Source organism: Chiloscyllium punctatum, chromosome 28, assembly GCF_047496795.1.
Source record: "Chiloscyllium punctatum isolate Juve2018m chromosome 28, sChiPun1.3, whole genome shotgun sequence".
NCBI lineage: Eukaryota > Metazoa > Chordata > Chondrichthyes > Orectolobiformes > Hemiscylliidae > Chiloscyllium > Chiloscyllium punctatum.
Window position 1 is genome coordinate 13872369 of NC_092766.1, and position 16854 is coordinate 13889222.

General features: G+C 47.1%; 1 protein-coding gene across 3 annotated transcripts in view; it reads left to right on the forward strand.

Moving 5' to 3' along the window:
* Positions 1 to 2738: 2738 nt before the first annotated feature.
* Positions 2739 to 16854, forward strand: part of bnipl (BCL2 interacting protein like) — a 67115-nt gene continuing 52999 nt past the window's right edge. For all 3 annotated transcript variants that reach the window (XM_072548943.1, XM_072548942.1, XM_072548941.1), the window contains exon 1: positions 2739 to 2898. In XM_072548943.1, the coding sequence (XP_072405044.1) occupies positions 2840 to 2898 (59 nt within the window). In that variant the 5' untranslated portion in view covers positions 2739 to 2839. The remainder of the gene's footprint in view (positions 2899 to 16854) is intronic.

A 16854-nucleotide genomic window follows, 5' to 3' on the forward strand; every position in this document is an offset into this window, starting at 1 on the left:
ACAAATCAGTCTGACCTATCTTGAGAGTTGGATCAGTGTGTGACTGTGACTGTGTGTGTGTACGTACAAGGACTCTCCTCCTATATATATATATATAAAAAATAAATCAGTCTGAGCCGTTGAAATGTGGTATTCTTGCATCTGTCCTGAAGATGCTAGATGAGACGGGTCGGCAACACATATCTCTTTTTGGCCATATTTGCTAATTGTCCTTGAGATTTGTGTTCTTGATTGGGCCATTGCAACCATATCGCTGTGGGGCTAGACTCACATGTAGGCCAGATCAGCTTCTTTCCCTAAACGGCATGAGTGAACTGGACGGGTGTTTAGGACAATCAATGATGGTTGGTTAGTCACCGTCACTACAGCTAGCTTCAGGTTGCAGATTTTATTAGTTGAATTTAAATCCCACCAACTGGTGCTCTGACAGGATTTGAACCTGTGTCTCTAGAGCATGAGCCTGGACACCTCACTTGGTAATCCAGTGACACTACCACAACACCAACATCTTCCAGAAAAGATATTGGAAAACTTGAAAGAAAAGATTTACAAGGAGACATTGCCAGGGCAGGAGGGTTTGAGCTTTTGGGAGAGGCTGAATAGACTGGGCATATTTTCCCTGGAGGGGTCAGAGACTTTATGGAGGGGCATGGATAGGGTGAATTGCCAATGTCTTTTTCCTGGGGTGGGGGAGTCCAAAGCTAGAGGGCATAAGGTTAAGGTGAGAGGTTCAAGATTTGAAAGGGACCTGAGGAGCAACTTTTTCACTCAGAGGGTGGTGCGTGTATGGAATGAGCTGCCAGAGGAAGTGGTGGAGGCTGGTACAATGACAACATTCAAAAGGCATCTGGATGGGTATATGAATAGGAAGAGTTCAGAGGGATATGATGAAGGGCTTTTGCCCAAAACGTTGATTTTCCTACTCTTCGGATGCTGCCTGACCTGCTGTGCTTTTCCAGCATCACTCTAATCTTGACTCTGATCTCCAGCATCTGCAGTCCTCACTTTCGCCCCGTTTAGAGGGATATGGCCCAAGTGCTGGCAAATGGGACTAGATTAGGTTAGGATATCCGGTCGGCATGGACGAGTTGGACCGAAGTTGTGACTCAGACTTGGAGGTAACAGTGTTACTTGTGGATTAGTCAGAGATGTGGTTAAATTACAGAAGGTTCTTGAGGAAGGAAGCGTTACCATTACAGAGAAAGCCACTTCTGTAAGTTCTCATTTAAAATATGTATTTACCTTTATTCTTTCATGGAATGTATATATCATTGGCAAGGTCAACACTGAACTGAATCCCTTGCTCCATCCATTTCAGAGCAAAGTTACGTCTGGAGTCACATGGAGGACCAGACTGGGTAAAGATGGCAGATTTCCTTCCCTAAAGGACAATAGTGAACCAGATGGGTTCTGTCATAACAAAATTTGCAAATAATGGGACCAATTTAAGGTAAAGATCTGCAAATAAGGAGACGCTCTGCTTGGTTCTTCTTAATTCTAAATGGCTCATCGAATCAGCCAATGTGTTACCACAGTGTTGTGCTGTAACTCCTCCCTCACTTTCCTTCTCATCTGTCTGCAATTTTGAAACACCCAGCCTTGAGATCACTCAGTCACCATTTCCTGGGGAAGCAGGGAAGAGTCAACGCCACATTGTTGTGGGGGCTGGATTCACCTATAGGAACAGGCAGCAGATTTTCTTCCTGACATGGGCATTGGCAAAGCAGCAGGAGGTTTTCCTGATGACTTATCGAGGGTGGCTCAGCAGTTAGCATGGCTGCCTCACAGCGCCAGGGACAGAGGTTCGATTCCAGCCTCGGGCGACTGTCTGTGTGGAGTTTGCACGTTCTCCCCCTGTGTCTGCGTGGGTTTCCTCTGGGAGCTCTGGTTTCCTCCCACGGTCTAAAGATGTGCAGGTCAGGGTGGATTGTCCATATAGTGTCCAGGGATGTGTCCAGGCTAGGGAAATACAGGGATTGGGTGGGATGGAATGCTTTCTGAATGTTCAGGTGTGGACTCAATGGGCCAAATGGCCTGATTTCACACTGTAAGGACTCTATCTGGTATTCAGCATGACAAATACCAGTATGACACCCCTACCCTCCAGGGGCGTTCGTGAAACAAAAGTGTTCTTACCACAATCTTTGAGGCCAATAATTTCAATTTCAGAATGAAGTTGTCTTTTCCCTAGGGTGGGAGGATTTCAAGACTAGGGGTCACATTTTTAAGATGTGAGGATAAAGATTTTACAAGGGCATGAGGGAGGCTAGTTTTTTTTTACACAGGTGTGGAATGAACTTCCTGAGGGAGTGGTGGACGAGAGCACAGTTAACAACTCATGAGGGGCATTGGAATAAGTACATGGATAGGAAAGGTTTAGAGGGACGTGGGGTGGGGCAGGGCAGGTAGGACAAGTTTACTTTGGGATTATGGTCGGCATAGACTGACGGCCTTGCTGTATGACACTAATTAAGTGATTTGAAAGTTTGAGAGCTGTGGGAATCTGTTGCGAAACCCTATGCGGCACTAGGACCCAACCACAGCTGCTGTCTGTCTGTCTGTCTGTCTGTCAGGCAGGCTCCCTCCCTCTCTATCGCCAGACGCGTTGGTCAATTGAAAAGAAAAAAAAGGATGTTGCTAACAGCTTGATTTCACATACTGCTCTCTCGTCACCGGGGGTGGGAGGGGAAGGGGAAGAGGAAGAGGTGGAGAGAGATTTAAAAAAAATAGGCAGAGAGAGAGAAGGCAATCTAAGGACGAGTGGGGGTAAAGAGAAAAAGTTTGCAACTTTTCCTGAACATCCTTCCCCAAGGAAGCTGGAAAAGTTTTGGGGGAACACATGAGTTCACAGGACAACAACACTGGCGAGAAAGCTGACCAAGAGGAACAGGATGGGAGGTGAGTGATAAGGAGAAAGAGGGGCTCCTCTTTTCATTTATTGTAACTTTGAGACTCAAGGTTGGGCTGCAGGAGGGGTCTTGTTTACCCCCCAGTCCCAGATCACGACCCCCAGCTCTCCCCGTGTTAATCATTAAGCTGCACCGCTATCAACTTTTAACTTTCAATGTGTAGATTCAAACTTACACAAAATTAAAGAAGAAGCAAATTTTCTTGTAAAAACATTGTCATGTGCCATTGCAAAACAAATTATTGATTCTTTAATGTCGAAGATATCTGGCGCTATGATTTATTTCCCCATAATGTCCTTTGCTGACTGGATGTCCTGCACTGTTGTGTATGTTTGATCTCAACCTCTCAGCTGATCCTCTGAGGAGAAATTCCTCCTCGTTTTTGACCCCGTTTCTGTCAGTTTGACAGAACAGACCATGATTGGATTTCTGTGCACACCTTCCCCTACCTCAGGTTGGCAATAATTTAGGTAGCTACTTATTCTGGAACTGAAAACAACTAAGGGGAAAAAAAATGCTGGAGATCACAGCAGGTCAGACAGCATCCATGAAGAGAAAACTTTTATTTTGAGAAGTTGCCTGGGAGATAGGATGGTCATCTCATGGATTTTTACAAGCACATGGTTAAGGAACAGATGCTTTTCTTTAAAAATGGTAATAGTATGCAATATAAATATTGACCCAGGATTCTGGCAGAGGGGACAATGGATTCCAGCAAAATAGTGGCTGTGAGATGATTTGCCCCCCCTCCCCACCCCACCTGACAGTGTCTCGGACCACCCAAGAGATGGGGTGGTACCTCTTTAGTGCTAGCACTGGCGGAGGGTGGGAGTGAGGAGGAATTTCTTCTCTCTGAGGAGCAGTTGAGAGTCTGTGGAATTCTCTTCCCCTCAAACCAGGTGCAGGGGAGGCTGAAAAAGACAGGTCTCAGATTGACGGGGAGGAAAATTGAGAGTTGAGGGGGGGGGGAGGGGAAAGAGGTGGGAAAAGGCGTCAGAGCTGGAATGGTGGAGTAGACTTGAGATGCTGAATGGCTCCTATTTCTATGCCATTTAGTGATTAGATTCCCTACAGTGTGGAAACAGGCCCTTCGGCCCAACAAGTGCACACTGACCCCTCCGAAGAGTAACCCACGCAGACCCATTTCCCTCTGACTAACGCACCTAACACTATGGGACAATTTAGCATGGCCAATTCACCCTAACCTGCACATCTAGCACAACCCGGAGGAAACCTAAGCAGACACAGGGAGAACATGCAAACTCCACACAGACAGTCACCCAAGGCTGGAATCGAACCTGGGACCCTGGTGCTGTGAGGCAACAGTGCTAACCACTGAGGTCTTGTGCCGCCCACGGGTGTTTGAAGGCTGGATGAGAGTAGGCAGGTTTCTGAAAAATAGTCCTATCTAGAGGCTGCTTATAGAACATAGAACATAGAAAAATACAGCGCAGTACAGGCCCTTTGGCCCTCGATGTTGCGCCGATCCAAGCCCACCTATGTTCAGGAGTAGGTCACTCAGCCTGAACTGGCTGTGCTAGCTCTCTCTGAGAGCAGCGCACCCAGAACCTCCCCCTGCTTTTTCCCTAGGGGCCTACCATTCTTCTTCCCTTGGTTCATTATCCAATTTTCTTCTGAAAGTTTTGGCTGAACCGGCATCGACCACACTCTCAGTCGGTAAGTCTCCAGGTTCTAACCACTCACTGCGTAACAAAACTTCCTGGGTCTCGGCTTTGCTTCTTCTGTTGATGACCTGAAAGTGGTCACTTCTCGTTCTTGGTTCTTCCACCCACCGGGGAATTGCTTCTCACTCTCCAATCTGTCCACATTCCTTACGATTAGTATCAAAGGGGGGGGGGGGGGGGGGGGGGGGTTGAGGGGTGACCTTATAGTGATTTATAAAATCATGAGAGGTAAACATAAGGTGAATGGTAGGTATCTTTTTCCTCGGGTGGGGGGGGCACCAGACTCGGGGGCATTTTTTTATGATGAGAGGAAAAAGATTTTTATAAAAAGCACTTTTTATTTTACACCAAGTGGTTGTGGAATGAATGTCCAGAGAAAGTAATGAATGTGGGTACAGTTACACAGTATAAAAAAATTTAGATAAGGGACATGAGATAGCTTGGCAAATAGAATTAAGGAGAATCCAAACGGTTTTTACAAATACATTAAGAACAAAAGGATAACTAGGGAGAGGATAGGACCCCTCAAAGATCAGCAAGGTGGCCTTTGTGTGGAGCCGCAGAAAATGGGGAGGGGGATACTAAATGAGTATATTGCATCAGTATTTACTGTGGAAAAGGATATGGAAGATATAGACTGTAGGGAAATAGATGGTGATATCTTGCAAAATGTCCAGATTGCAGAGGAGGAAGTGCTGGATGTCTTGAAACGCATAAAGGTTGATAAATCCCCAGGACCTGATCAGGTGTACCCTAGAACTCTGAGAAGCTAGAAAAGTGATTGTTGCTTCTCTTGCTGAGATATTTGTATCATCGATAGTCACAGGTGAGGTGCCAGAAGACTGAGGTTGGCAAATGTAGTGCCACTGTTAAAGAAGGGTGGTAAAGACAAGCCAGGGAACTATAGACCAGTGAACCTGTTGTCGGTGGTGGGCAAGTTGTTGGAGGGAATCCTGAGGGACAGGATGTACATGTATTTGGAAAGGCAAGGACTGATTAGGGATAGTCCACCTGGCTTTGTGCATGGGAAATCATGTGTCACAAATTCGATTGAGTTTTTTGAAGAAATAATAAAGAGGATTGATGAGGGCAGAGCAGTAGATGTGATCTATATGGACTTCAGTAAGACGTTCGACAAAGTTCCCCATGGGAGACTGATTAGCAAGGTTAGTGGACAGCAAAGAGGGTTACCTCAGATTACAACGAGTCTTGACTAGATGGGCCAATGGGCTGAGAAGTGGCAGATGGAGTTTAATTCAGATAAATGTGAGGTGCTGCATTTTGGGGAAGCAAATCTTAGCAGGACTTATACACTTAATGGTTAGGTCCTAGGGAGTGTTGCTGAACAAAGAGACTTTGGAGTGCAGGCTCATAGCTCCTTGAAAGTGGAGTCACAGGTAGGTAAGAAGGCGTTTGGTATGCTTTCTTTTATTGGTCAGAGTATTGAGTACAGGAGTTGGGAGGTCATGTTGTGGCTGTACAGGACATTGGTTAGGCCATTGTTGGAATATTGCAATTCTGGTCTCCTTCCTATCGGAAGGATGTTGTGAAACTTGAAAGGGTTCAGAAAAGATTTACAAGGATGTTGCCAGGGTTGGAGGATTTGAGCTGTAGGGAGAGGATAAAGGGCTTATGCCTGAAATGCGATTCTCCTGCTCCTCGAATGCTGCCTGACCAGCTGTGCTTTTCCAGCACCACACTCCTGACTCTGATCTCCAGCATCTGCAGTCCTTACTTTCTCCTAGAGGCTGAACAGGCTGGGGCTGTTTTCCCTGGAGCGTTGGAGGCTGAGGGGTGACCTTATAGAGGTTTATACAATCATGAGGGGCATGGATAGGATAAATAGACAAGATCTTTTCCATGGGATGGGGGGTGCAGAACTAGAGGATGGGGTTTAGGGTGAGAGGGGAAAAGATACAAAAGAGATCTGTGGCGGAACTTTTTTCACACAGAGGGTGGTGTGTGTATGGAATGAGCTGCCAGAGGAAGTGGTGGAGGCTGGTACAATTACAACATTTAAAAGGCATCTGGATGAGTATATGAATAGGAAGGGTTTGGAGGGACGCGGGCCGGGTGCTGGCAGGTGGAACCAGATTGGGTTGGGATATGTGGTCAGCATGGACAGGTTGGACGAAGGGTCTGTTTCCATGCTGTACATCTCTGTGACTCTATATGGGCCAAGATTAGGCAGGTGGGACTAGTTTGGTTTGTAATTATGGTCTGGCTCATCGAAGGGTCTGTTTCCGTGCTGTATGATGTGCTTCACCCTTCACCCTCGTCTAACGCCTTCACAAGTCTGAAAGTGCAGTGCCCAGAGCTGATGTAATATTCTAGTTGATTTTATTTATGAAGCCCTGGGTTCCAAATGTTTTATTAGCTGCTTTCTCATCTTGCCCTGATATCTTTAACCACTTAGTGCATATAATCCCCTTTAGAATTGGCTTGGTTATAAATGCTGACCTAGCTAGGACTGCCATGTTCGCGGAGCAAATTTTTTAAAATCTCTTACTTTATATCACTCCACCATTTCCTCTTGAAGTCTTATTGCTTATCCTCATAGTATTGCATACTTAAAATTTCATTACCGACCACAAACGCTGTGATTACGCCTATCACATTCAGGTCTAGGACATGAACATACGTCAAGATGGGAAACGTTGGTGTTGAAGGAATGTCAATAGACTTTGGGCTCAAGGATTCAAATGGCAGCTGGTTGAACTTAAATTTGTGGGTGGCACGGTGGCTCTGTGGTTAGCACCGCTGCCTCACGGTGCCAGGGAGCTGGGTTCGATTCCAGCCTCTGGCGACTATCGGGCGGAGTTTGCACATTCTCCCTGTGTCTGTGTGGGTTTCCTCTGGTTTCCTCCCACAGTTCAAAGATGTTCTGGTTAGGGTGGATTGGCCATGCTAACTTGTCCTGTAGTGCCCAGGGATGTGCAGGTTAGGGTGGATTGGCCATGCTAAATTGTCCCATAGTGTCCAGGAATGTGTAGGTTAAGTGCATTAGTTAGGGGAATGGGCCGGGGTGGGTTACTCTTCGGAGGGTTGGTGTGGACCTTTGGGCCAAATGGCCTGCTTCCACACTGTAAGGATTCTGTGATTCTTTTAATAGACCTGGAATTGAAAGCTAATCTCAGTGAAAGTGACTGTGAAAATGATCATTGATTATTATAAAACCGTATCTTGTTTACTAATATCCCTCAGGGAAGGAATCTACTGTCCTTACTCAGTCTGGCCTATATGTGATCTCAGACCCACATTAGTGTGGTTGAGTCTGAACCTCCCTCTACAATAAGAATGTAAGGAACAGCAGCAAGAGTAGGCCATTTGGCCCATCGAGCCTGCACCACCATTCAATAAGATCATGGCTGACCTTTTTATGGACCCAGCTCCACCTGCACTCACCAAGATTAGTTTATTGTCAAAAATCTATGTTTGCCTTCAAACCATTCAATGAGGTAGCCTCAACTGGGCGGGGATTCCTACAGATTCCCAACCCTCTGGGTGAAGAGGTTCCTCCTCAGCTCAGCCCTAAATCTGCTCCCCCCCCCCTTATTTTGAGGGTACGCGCCCCCCTCCACCGTTCTAGTTTCACCCTCCAGCAGGAACAACCTCCCTGCTTCGATACTTATCCTGGCCCTTCATCATTTTATAAGATGCCCCCTCATTCATCTAAATTCCAGCGAGTCCCAGCCTACTCAATCTCTCCTCATAAGCCAAACCCCTCAACTCTGGAATCAACCTGAGTGAATCTCCTCTGTGCCCCCCCCCTCCAATGCCAGTGGGTCCTTTCTGAAGAAAGCAGACCAAAACTGTACACAATACTCCCAGGTGTGGCCTTACCAGCACCCTGTACAGCTGCAGCATAACCTCCCTGTTTTTAAACTCCTCCTCTCTAGCAACGAAGGATAATATTCCACTTCCCTTCAGTAATTACCTGCTGCATCTGCAAACCAATTGTCTGAGCAGGATAATGTGGTCAATTCTGGCCTTGTCATCCAATGAGGATAAAAGGGATTGGTCAGGGTACAACCCTCTGTTGGTTCCCATCCCCTTCTGGTGTAAAAAGCAACCATTCATCAGCACTCTTGTTTTCTGACAATCAGGTGTCATTTGGTAGATCAGCCTAATGTGTGTCGCTTTACCAGCAGCAATTTGGAAGTCCATATATACACCAACGCGCTCTGTTGCCTCATCAAAGAAGAAACACAATCCAGTTCGGTGAAACAAATTTTGCCTTTGAGATCCAACTGGCTTTGCTCGATTTTCTGTCTAATTATTGAAGGATTGTGGATGTCACTGACTGTCCTGGAGGAGGTGATGCTGAGCTGCACTGATGGTCCACACTGCTCCCTGTCCCTCACTACCCTGGGGGAGGTGATGCTGAGCTGCAGTGATGGTCCACACTGCTCCCTGTCCCTCACTACCCTGGGGGAGGTGATGCTGAGCTGCAGTGATGGTCCACACTGCTCCCTGTCCCTCACTACCCTGGGGGAGGTGATGCTGAGCTGCAGTGATGGTCCACACTGCTCCCTGTCCCTCACTACCCTGGGGGAGGTGATGCTGAGCTGCAGTGATGGTCCACACTGCTCCCTGTCCCTCACTACCCTGGGGGAGGTGATGCTGAGCTGCAGTGATGGTCCACACTGCTCCCTGTCCCTCACTACCCTGGGAGAGGTGATGCTGAGCTGCAGTGATGGTCCACACTGCTCCCTGTCCCTCACTACCCTGGGGGAGGTGATGCTGAGCTGCAGTGATGGTCCACACTGCTCCCTGTCCCTCACTACCCTGGGGGAGGTGATGCTGAGCTGCAGTGATGGTCCACACTGCTCCCTGTCCCTCACTACCCTGGGGGAGGTGATGCTGAGCTGCAGTGATGGTCCACACTGCTCCCTGTCCCTCACTACCCTGGGGGAGGTGATGCTGAGCTGCAGTGATGGTCCACACTGCTCCCTGTCCCTCAGTACCCTGGGAGAGGTGATGCTGAGCTGCAGTGATGGTCCACACTGCTCCCTGTCCCTCAGTACCCTGGGAGAGGTGATGCTGAGCTGCAGTGATGGTCCACACTGCTCCCTGTCCCTCAGTACCCTGGGAGAGGTGATGCTGAGCTGCAGTGATGGTCCACACTGCTCCCTGTCCCTCAGTACCCTGGGAGAGGTGATGCTGAGCTGCAGTGATGGTCCACACTGCTTCCTGTCCCTCACTACCCTGGGGGAGGTGATGCTGAGCTGCAGTGATGGTCCACACTGCTCCCTGTCCCTCAGTACCCTGGGAGAGGTGATGCTGAGCTGCAGTGATGGTCCACACTGCTTCCTGTCCCTCACTACCCTGGGGGAGGTGATGCTGAGCTGCAGTGATGGTCCACACTGCTTCCTGTCTCTCACTACCCTGGGAGAGGTGATGCTGAGCTGCAGTAATGGTCCACACTGCTGTTATGGAGGAAGTTCCAGATTCCACATTTTGTCTGAGTGAATTATGTCCTGGAATATCCTTTCTCCCAGTTTTCCCATCATGAAGTTAAGCCGACTGGCCCCGTTGCTGCATTTTTCCTTACATGATTTGTTGTTTTGATTGCGGGTGTACATGTGCAATTCTCCAGTCCTGAGGCACGACTGATGCTCCAAGGAGGATTTGAACATTGCAGATGCTTTCTCTGCAATTTGAATCCTTCGGACACCTCAGATGCATCTCACTGGTTCTTGGTGACCTTCAGGAGTGGCACGGTGCGTCAGTGGTTAGCACCGCTGCCTCTCAATGCCTGGTTCGATTCCATTCTCAGGCAACCATCTGTGTGGAGTTTGTGCATTCTCCCACTGTGTCTGCGCGTGGGTTTCCTCAGCGCAATCCATCCACAGTTCAAAGATGTGCAGGTTAGGGTTTATTCGGCCACGTTAAATTGCTCAGGGATGTGCAGGCTAGATGGCTTAGCCATGGGAAATGCAGGGTTACTGGGAGGTATAGGGTAGGGGGAATGGTTCTGAGTGGGATGACTTTGGAGGGTCGATGTGCACTTGATGGGCCGAATGGCCTGCTTCTACACTTGTAGGGATTTTAACCTTTCTACAAGTTTTCATTTTAATCTTTGCGCCCATTCAATCTCTCAACCATGACTTGAGTAGTGAAAACAATTGAAAATTGATCGTTTAACAATTCAGCCACAGTCTTTGACTCTGCAATAGTTTTCAATTTTGTTCTTTAATGGCTCCTACTGCTCCTTTTAACCATCTTCTAATTATTTATTTCTCTCTAGCAGACTTTTGGATTGTTTATGATGCTAGTGACCAGGGCATATAGAAACGTAGAAAATTGGAGCAAGTGTAGGTCACGCACGCCTTTAAATCTGCTTCAGCATTCACTATGATCATGGCTGATCATCCAACTCAGTAGCCTGTTCCTGCTTGTCTCCCATATCCTTCAATCCCTTAATCCCACCTGCTGAATCCAAGTCCTTCCTGAAATAATGCAATGATTTGGTCTCAGCTGCGTTCGGATGTAGCAAATGCTGTCCAGGTGAAGACATTTCTCCCCATCTCAGTCCTACCTTGTATCCTTCAACTTTGACCCTCTGGTTATAGACTCCGTCCCCCCCACCCCAGCATTGGGAACATCTCTCCCTGCACCTATCCTGTCTTCAGAGGGTTGGAGGGTCCAATGCTGAGAGAGTACCTGATGGGGTCTCATCAAAGCTGTGTACGCGAGATTCATAATCACAAGAGATTTACCGGGATGTTGCTGGGAGGGAATGGAGAGTTTGACTTATAAGGGGAGGCAGGGACATTTTTCACTGGAGTGTAGGAGGTTTATAAAATAATGAGTGATTTAGAGAAGCTGAATAGCGGGTGTCTTTTCTCCTAGGGCGGGGGATTCCAAGACTAGGAGGCGTGTTTTTTAAGGTGAGAGGAAAATGATTTAAAAAAAGACATGAGGGGCAATTTTTTTTTAACACAGGGAGTGGTTCATGTGTGGAATGAGCTTGCAGAGGAAGTGTTGGATGCGAGTGCATGTTTAAAAGACATTTGGATAAATACATGAATAGGAAAGTTTGGAGGGATATGGGCCAAGAGCAGGCTGGTGGGACTAGTTTAGTTTGGGGGTTATGGTCGACATGGACTGGTTGGGCCGAAGGGTCTGTTTCCGTGCTGGATAACTCTGTGATTCTAATTGTAGCAAGAGTCTGAAATGAGAAAGTGTTCCTTTCTCTAGCATGCTCATTCAGCAAGTACGTAGCCATTGGAGTGAGGCATTCAAGAAGATTGTGCATGTGTCTGTAATGTTGCCTGTCAGCGTCTTACCCCCGTTCCAAAATACTGTTGAAATTCTAATCTGTGCTTCTGTTATCTCCCATCTCAGCTATTCCATATTCATCTGGTCTGGCCTCCTACCCTTCAACATCAACGCCACCTTGAAGGTGGAGTCACAGGTAGACAGGAAGGCATTTGGTCTGCTTTCCTTTATTGGTTGAGTATAGGAATTGGGAGGGTCTGTTGCGGATGTACAGGACATTAGTTAGGCCACTTTTGTGAATACTGCGTTCAATTCTGGTCTCCCCGCTGGGGGAAAGATGTTGTTAAACTTGAAAAGGTGCAGAAAAAGGTGCCAGGGTTGGAGGGTTTGATCTATAGGGGGAACCTGAATAGGCTGAGGCTATTTTCCTCGGAGAGTCGGAGGGGTGACCTTATAGAGGTTTATCTAATCATGAGGGGCATGGATAGGATGAGTAGCCAAGGTCTTTTTCCCAGGGTAGGGGAGTTCAAAACTAGAGGGCATAGGTTTAAGGTAAGAGGGGAAAGATACAAAAGCGACCAAGGGGGCAACTTTTTCACACAGAAGGTGGTGCATGTATGGAATGAGCTGCCAGAGGAAGTGGTGAAGGCTGGCAAAATTATAACATTAAAAGATTTCTGGATGGGGACATGAATAGGAAGGGTTTAATGGGATATGGGCCAAATGCTGGCAAATGAGATGAGATTTAGGATATTTGGTTGGCATAGAGTTAGACTGAAGGGTCTGTTTCCATGTTGTACAACTGTGTTTTCGATGAGTTTACACAATCTTCCCCACATCCCAAATCCTATTCATCCACTGTCTTCCCATACTCACTGATCTACACTGACTCTTGGTCTGGCTTTGTCTCAATTTTAACTTTCTCATCTCTTTTCACATTGATATTAGGGTGTCTAACTGGGGCAGCATGGTGGACAACACGCCCTATTGTCCCCAGAGTCGTAACAAAACTTTAAAGGTTATACAAGTACTGCACCCGCTTTTAAACATTCCCCTACAGGCACAGGCAGGGATTTAAAAAGACATTGGTATGGTGGACATAGGGAAACACAGGGAGAGCAATTTACTGATTCCTTTTAGCAGGATTATGTATCTATACGTGAATATGTGATATATATATTGAACTCAAATTTCACCATGTGTCATCTTGGATTTCGAATCTGTGTCCCCAGAACATTAGATTATGAAGTTCACGATATTACCACTACATCATCTTCTTCCCTTGAAGATGTATCTCTTGCAGGAAGCTTGTCCTAACGTCTTTATTTTGTGTAACTTTGTGTCAAAAGGTTAAGTCATAGAGTCACAGAGATGTACAGCACGGAAACAGACCCTTTGGTCCAACTCATCCATGTCGACCAGATAGCCCAACCCAATCTAGTCCCACCTGCCAGCACCTGGCCCATATCCCTCCAAACCCAGATGTCTTTTAAATGCTGTCATTGTACCAGCCTCCACCACTTCCTCTGGCAGCTCATTCCATACATGTACCACCCTGTGTGTGAAAAAGCTGCCCCCTAGGTCTCTTTTATAGCTTTCCCCTCTAACCCTAAACCTAAGCCATCTAGTTCTGGACTCCCCCACCCGAGGGAAGAGACTTTGTCTATTTACCCTATCCATGCATCTCATGATTTTATAAACCTCTATAAGGTCACCCCTCAGCCTCCCACACTCCAGGGAAAACGGCCCCAGCCTATTCAACCTCTCCCTTTAGCTCAAATCCTGTAACCCCGGCAACATCCTTGTAAAACCTTTCTGAACTCTTACAGGTTTCACTCCTGTGAAGCACCTTGTAGTGTTTTCCAACGTTGGGGTGCTATAGAAATGGATTAAAACAACAAATTACAGATGTTGGAAATCTGAAACGAGAACAGAGAGTGCTGGAGAAACTCAGCAGGCCTGGCAGCATCAGTGGAGAGAGAAACAGTTATCATTTCGAGTCTAGTGACCCATTTGTCAGAGTGCAAACTTGCTATCAAGGGGTGTTGAGGGGGTAGGGTGCAACCAATAATGAGGTCTGAAGAAGGGTCACTCTACCTGAAATGTTAACTTGATTTCTCTCCACAGATGCTGCCAGACCTGCTGAGCTTTCCCAGCAATTTCAGCTGTTGAACTTATACTCTGTTCCTGGATCAGCAGTGGCTGATGGGAACTCTGTTCCTGAATCAGCAGTGGCTGATGGGAACTCTGTTCCTGGATCAGCAGTGGCTGATGGGAACTCTGTTCCTGAATCAGCAGTGGCTGATGGGATCTCTGTTCCTGAATCAGCTGTGGCTGATGGGATCTCTGTTCCTGAATCAGCAGTGGCTGATGGGATCTCTGTTCCTGAATCAGCTGTGGCTGATGGGATCTCTGTTCCTGCATCAGCAGTGGCTGATGGGATCTCTGTTCCTGGATCGGCAGTGGCTGAGGGGATCTCTGTCCCTGGATCGGCAGTGGCTGAGGGGATCTCTGTCCCTGGATCGGCAGCGGCTGATGGGATCTCTGTTCCTGGATCAGCTGTGGCTGATGGGATCTCTGTTCCTGCATCAGCAGTGGCTGATGGGATCTCTGGTTCTAGATCAACTTCCTCAGTAGAGGTGTAAATCTCCAGATGTGGTCCAGATGGAGTTTCTGGAGATTTGCCCCTGCATCTCTGAACATGTCTCCTGGCAAATTGACTTCAGGAGTGCTCGTTGAATCATGCAAATGCATTCTCACGATTAATTGTGTTTCCTCTCCGATTGTCTGTGCACGCACCCGGTAAATGGGATCCGCCCCCTTTTTTTAAAACAGAATCCTGAATTCCAGTTGGGATTCCTGCGTGTACAGGGTGTAGTCAGTCAGTGGTGGTGGGTGGCGTGAGAGTGGAGGTTGTTGGGAGTATAGATGCATTTGAAACTGATGTTGTATGCTACTGTGTGCAGTTCTGGTCACCCTGTCAAAGGAAGGATATTATTAAACTGGAGCGGGTTCAGAAAAGATTTACCTGGATATTGCTGGGAATGGAGGGTTTGAAACATAAAAATAGATTGGATAGGCTGGGATATTTTTCACTGGCGTGTAGAAGGTTGAGGAGTGACTTTTTAGAGGTTTATAAAATCATGAGGGGTGTAGCTAAGATGAATGACAAGGATCTTTTCCCTAGAGCGGAAGGAGTTCAAAACTAGAGGGCATATTTAAGCAGAGAAGAACATTTTAAAAGGACAATGAGGGGCAACATGTTTTACACAGAGTGGTTCATGTGTGTAGTGAAATGCCAGAGGAAGTGGTGGATGCAGGTACAGGTAACCTTAAGAGATGTTTGGATTGAAAAGTTTATGAATAGGAAAAGTTTGGAGTGATATGGGCCAAGCGCAGGCAGGTGGGGCTAGTTTAGTTTGGAATTATGGTCAGCATTGCACAGAAGGGTCTGTTTCCACGCTGTATGACTCTATGACTGGTGTTGGACTGGGGTGTACAAGGTTAAAAATCACACAACACCAGGTTATAGTCCAACAGGTTTAATTGGAAGCACACTAGCTTTCGGAGCGACGCTCCTTCATCAGGTGGTTTGGAGTATAGGATTGTAAGACACAGAATTTATAGCAAAAGATTATAGTGTGATGCAACTGAAATTATATATTGAAAAAGACCTGGATTGTTTGTTAAGTCTCTCATCTGTTAGAACTGAAGCCAACATGGTCATTCTAAAGATGAGAGACTTAACAAACAATCCAGTTTTTTTCAATATATAATTTCAGTTGCATCACACTATAATCTTTTGCTATAATTTCTGTGTCTTACTATACTCCACAACCACCTGATGAAGGAGCAGCGCTACAAAAGTTAGCGCTTCCAAATAAACCTATTGGACTGTAACCTGGTATTGTGTGATTTTTAACTCTATGACTGTGTTTTTCATAACAGCCCTGAGAACAATGAACCAGGAGCACAGAGAAGGGGCAGTGAATCTGGAGCAGTATCAGTGAATCTTTGGCCTTATGAACAGAACCACGAGTACAATGGTTGTGTGCTACCTCTGTGTGGATGTTAGAATTGAGACAATTTGTCCCATTGCACTGGCAGTAGATAAGAAATTTACGTTTCTCCAACAAATTTCACAATCAAACAAGCTGCCATATCACTCCTCAGCCAATTAGGTACTTTTTAAAAGGATGCTCCGCTGCTCTATGGCAGGAAATGTAGCAGCCCGTTTTCTGCACTGTAAGATCCCACAAAATTGGCCCAGATCATTTGTTTTTTTAGGCAGTGGCTGATGGGATCTCTGTTCCTGGATCAGCAGTGGCTGATGGGATCTCTGTTCCTGGATCAGCAGTGGCTGATGGGATCTCTGTTCCTGGATCGGCAGTGGCTGATGGGATCTCTGTTCCTGGATCGGCAGTGGCTGATGGGATCTCTGTTCCTGGATCGGCAGTGGCTGATGGGATCTCTGTTCCTGGATCGGCAGTGGCTGATGGGATCTCTGTTCCTGGATCGGCAGTGGCTGATGGGATCTCTGTTCCTGGATCGGCAGTGGCTGATGGGATCTCTGTTCCTGGATCGGCAGTGGCTGATGGGATCTCTGTTCCTGGATCGGCAGTGGCTGATGGGATCTCTGGTTCTAGATCAACCTCCTCCGTAGAGGTGTAAACCTCCAGATGTGGTCCAGAGGGGGTTTGTGGAGATTTGCTCCTGCACCTCTGAACATGTGTCCTGGCAAGTTGACTTCAGGAGTGTCAAAGATGGCAGTTGGGGGATAATTATTGGCAGGGCACCAGGAAGAACACTCTCAGTTACACTTCATTGGAGAACCACAGAACCTTTTATGACCCAGAGACCAGATGCATTGTTGATTATCTCATCTGAAAGCAGCGCCTCTCACGGTTTCGCACTCCCTCAAGCCTGACCCATCTGATGGTGCCGCACTTCTTTCGATCCGACTGCCGACGATGCAGTGCTCCCTCAGAGCTGACACCCTCAACCCCTCAACAGCGGCAGAGCACTTCCTCAGATTC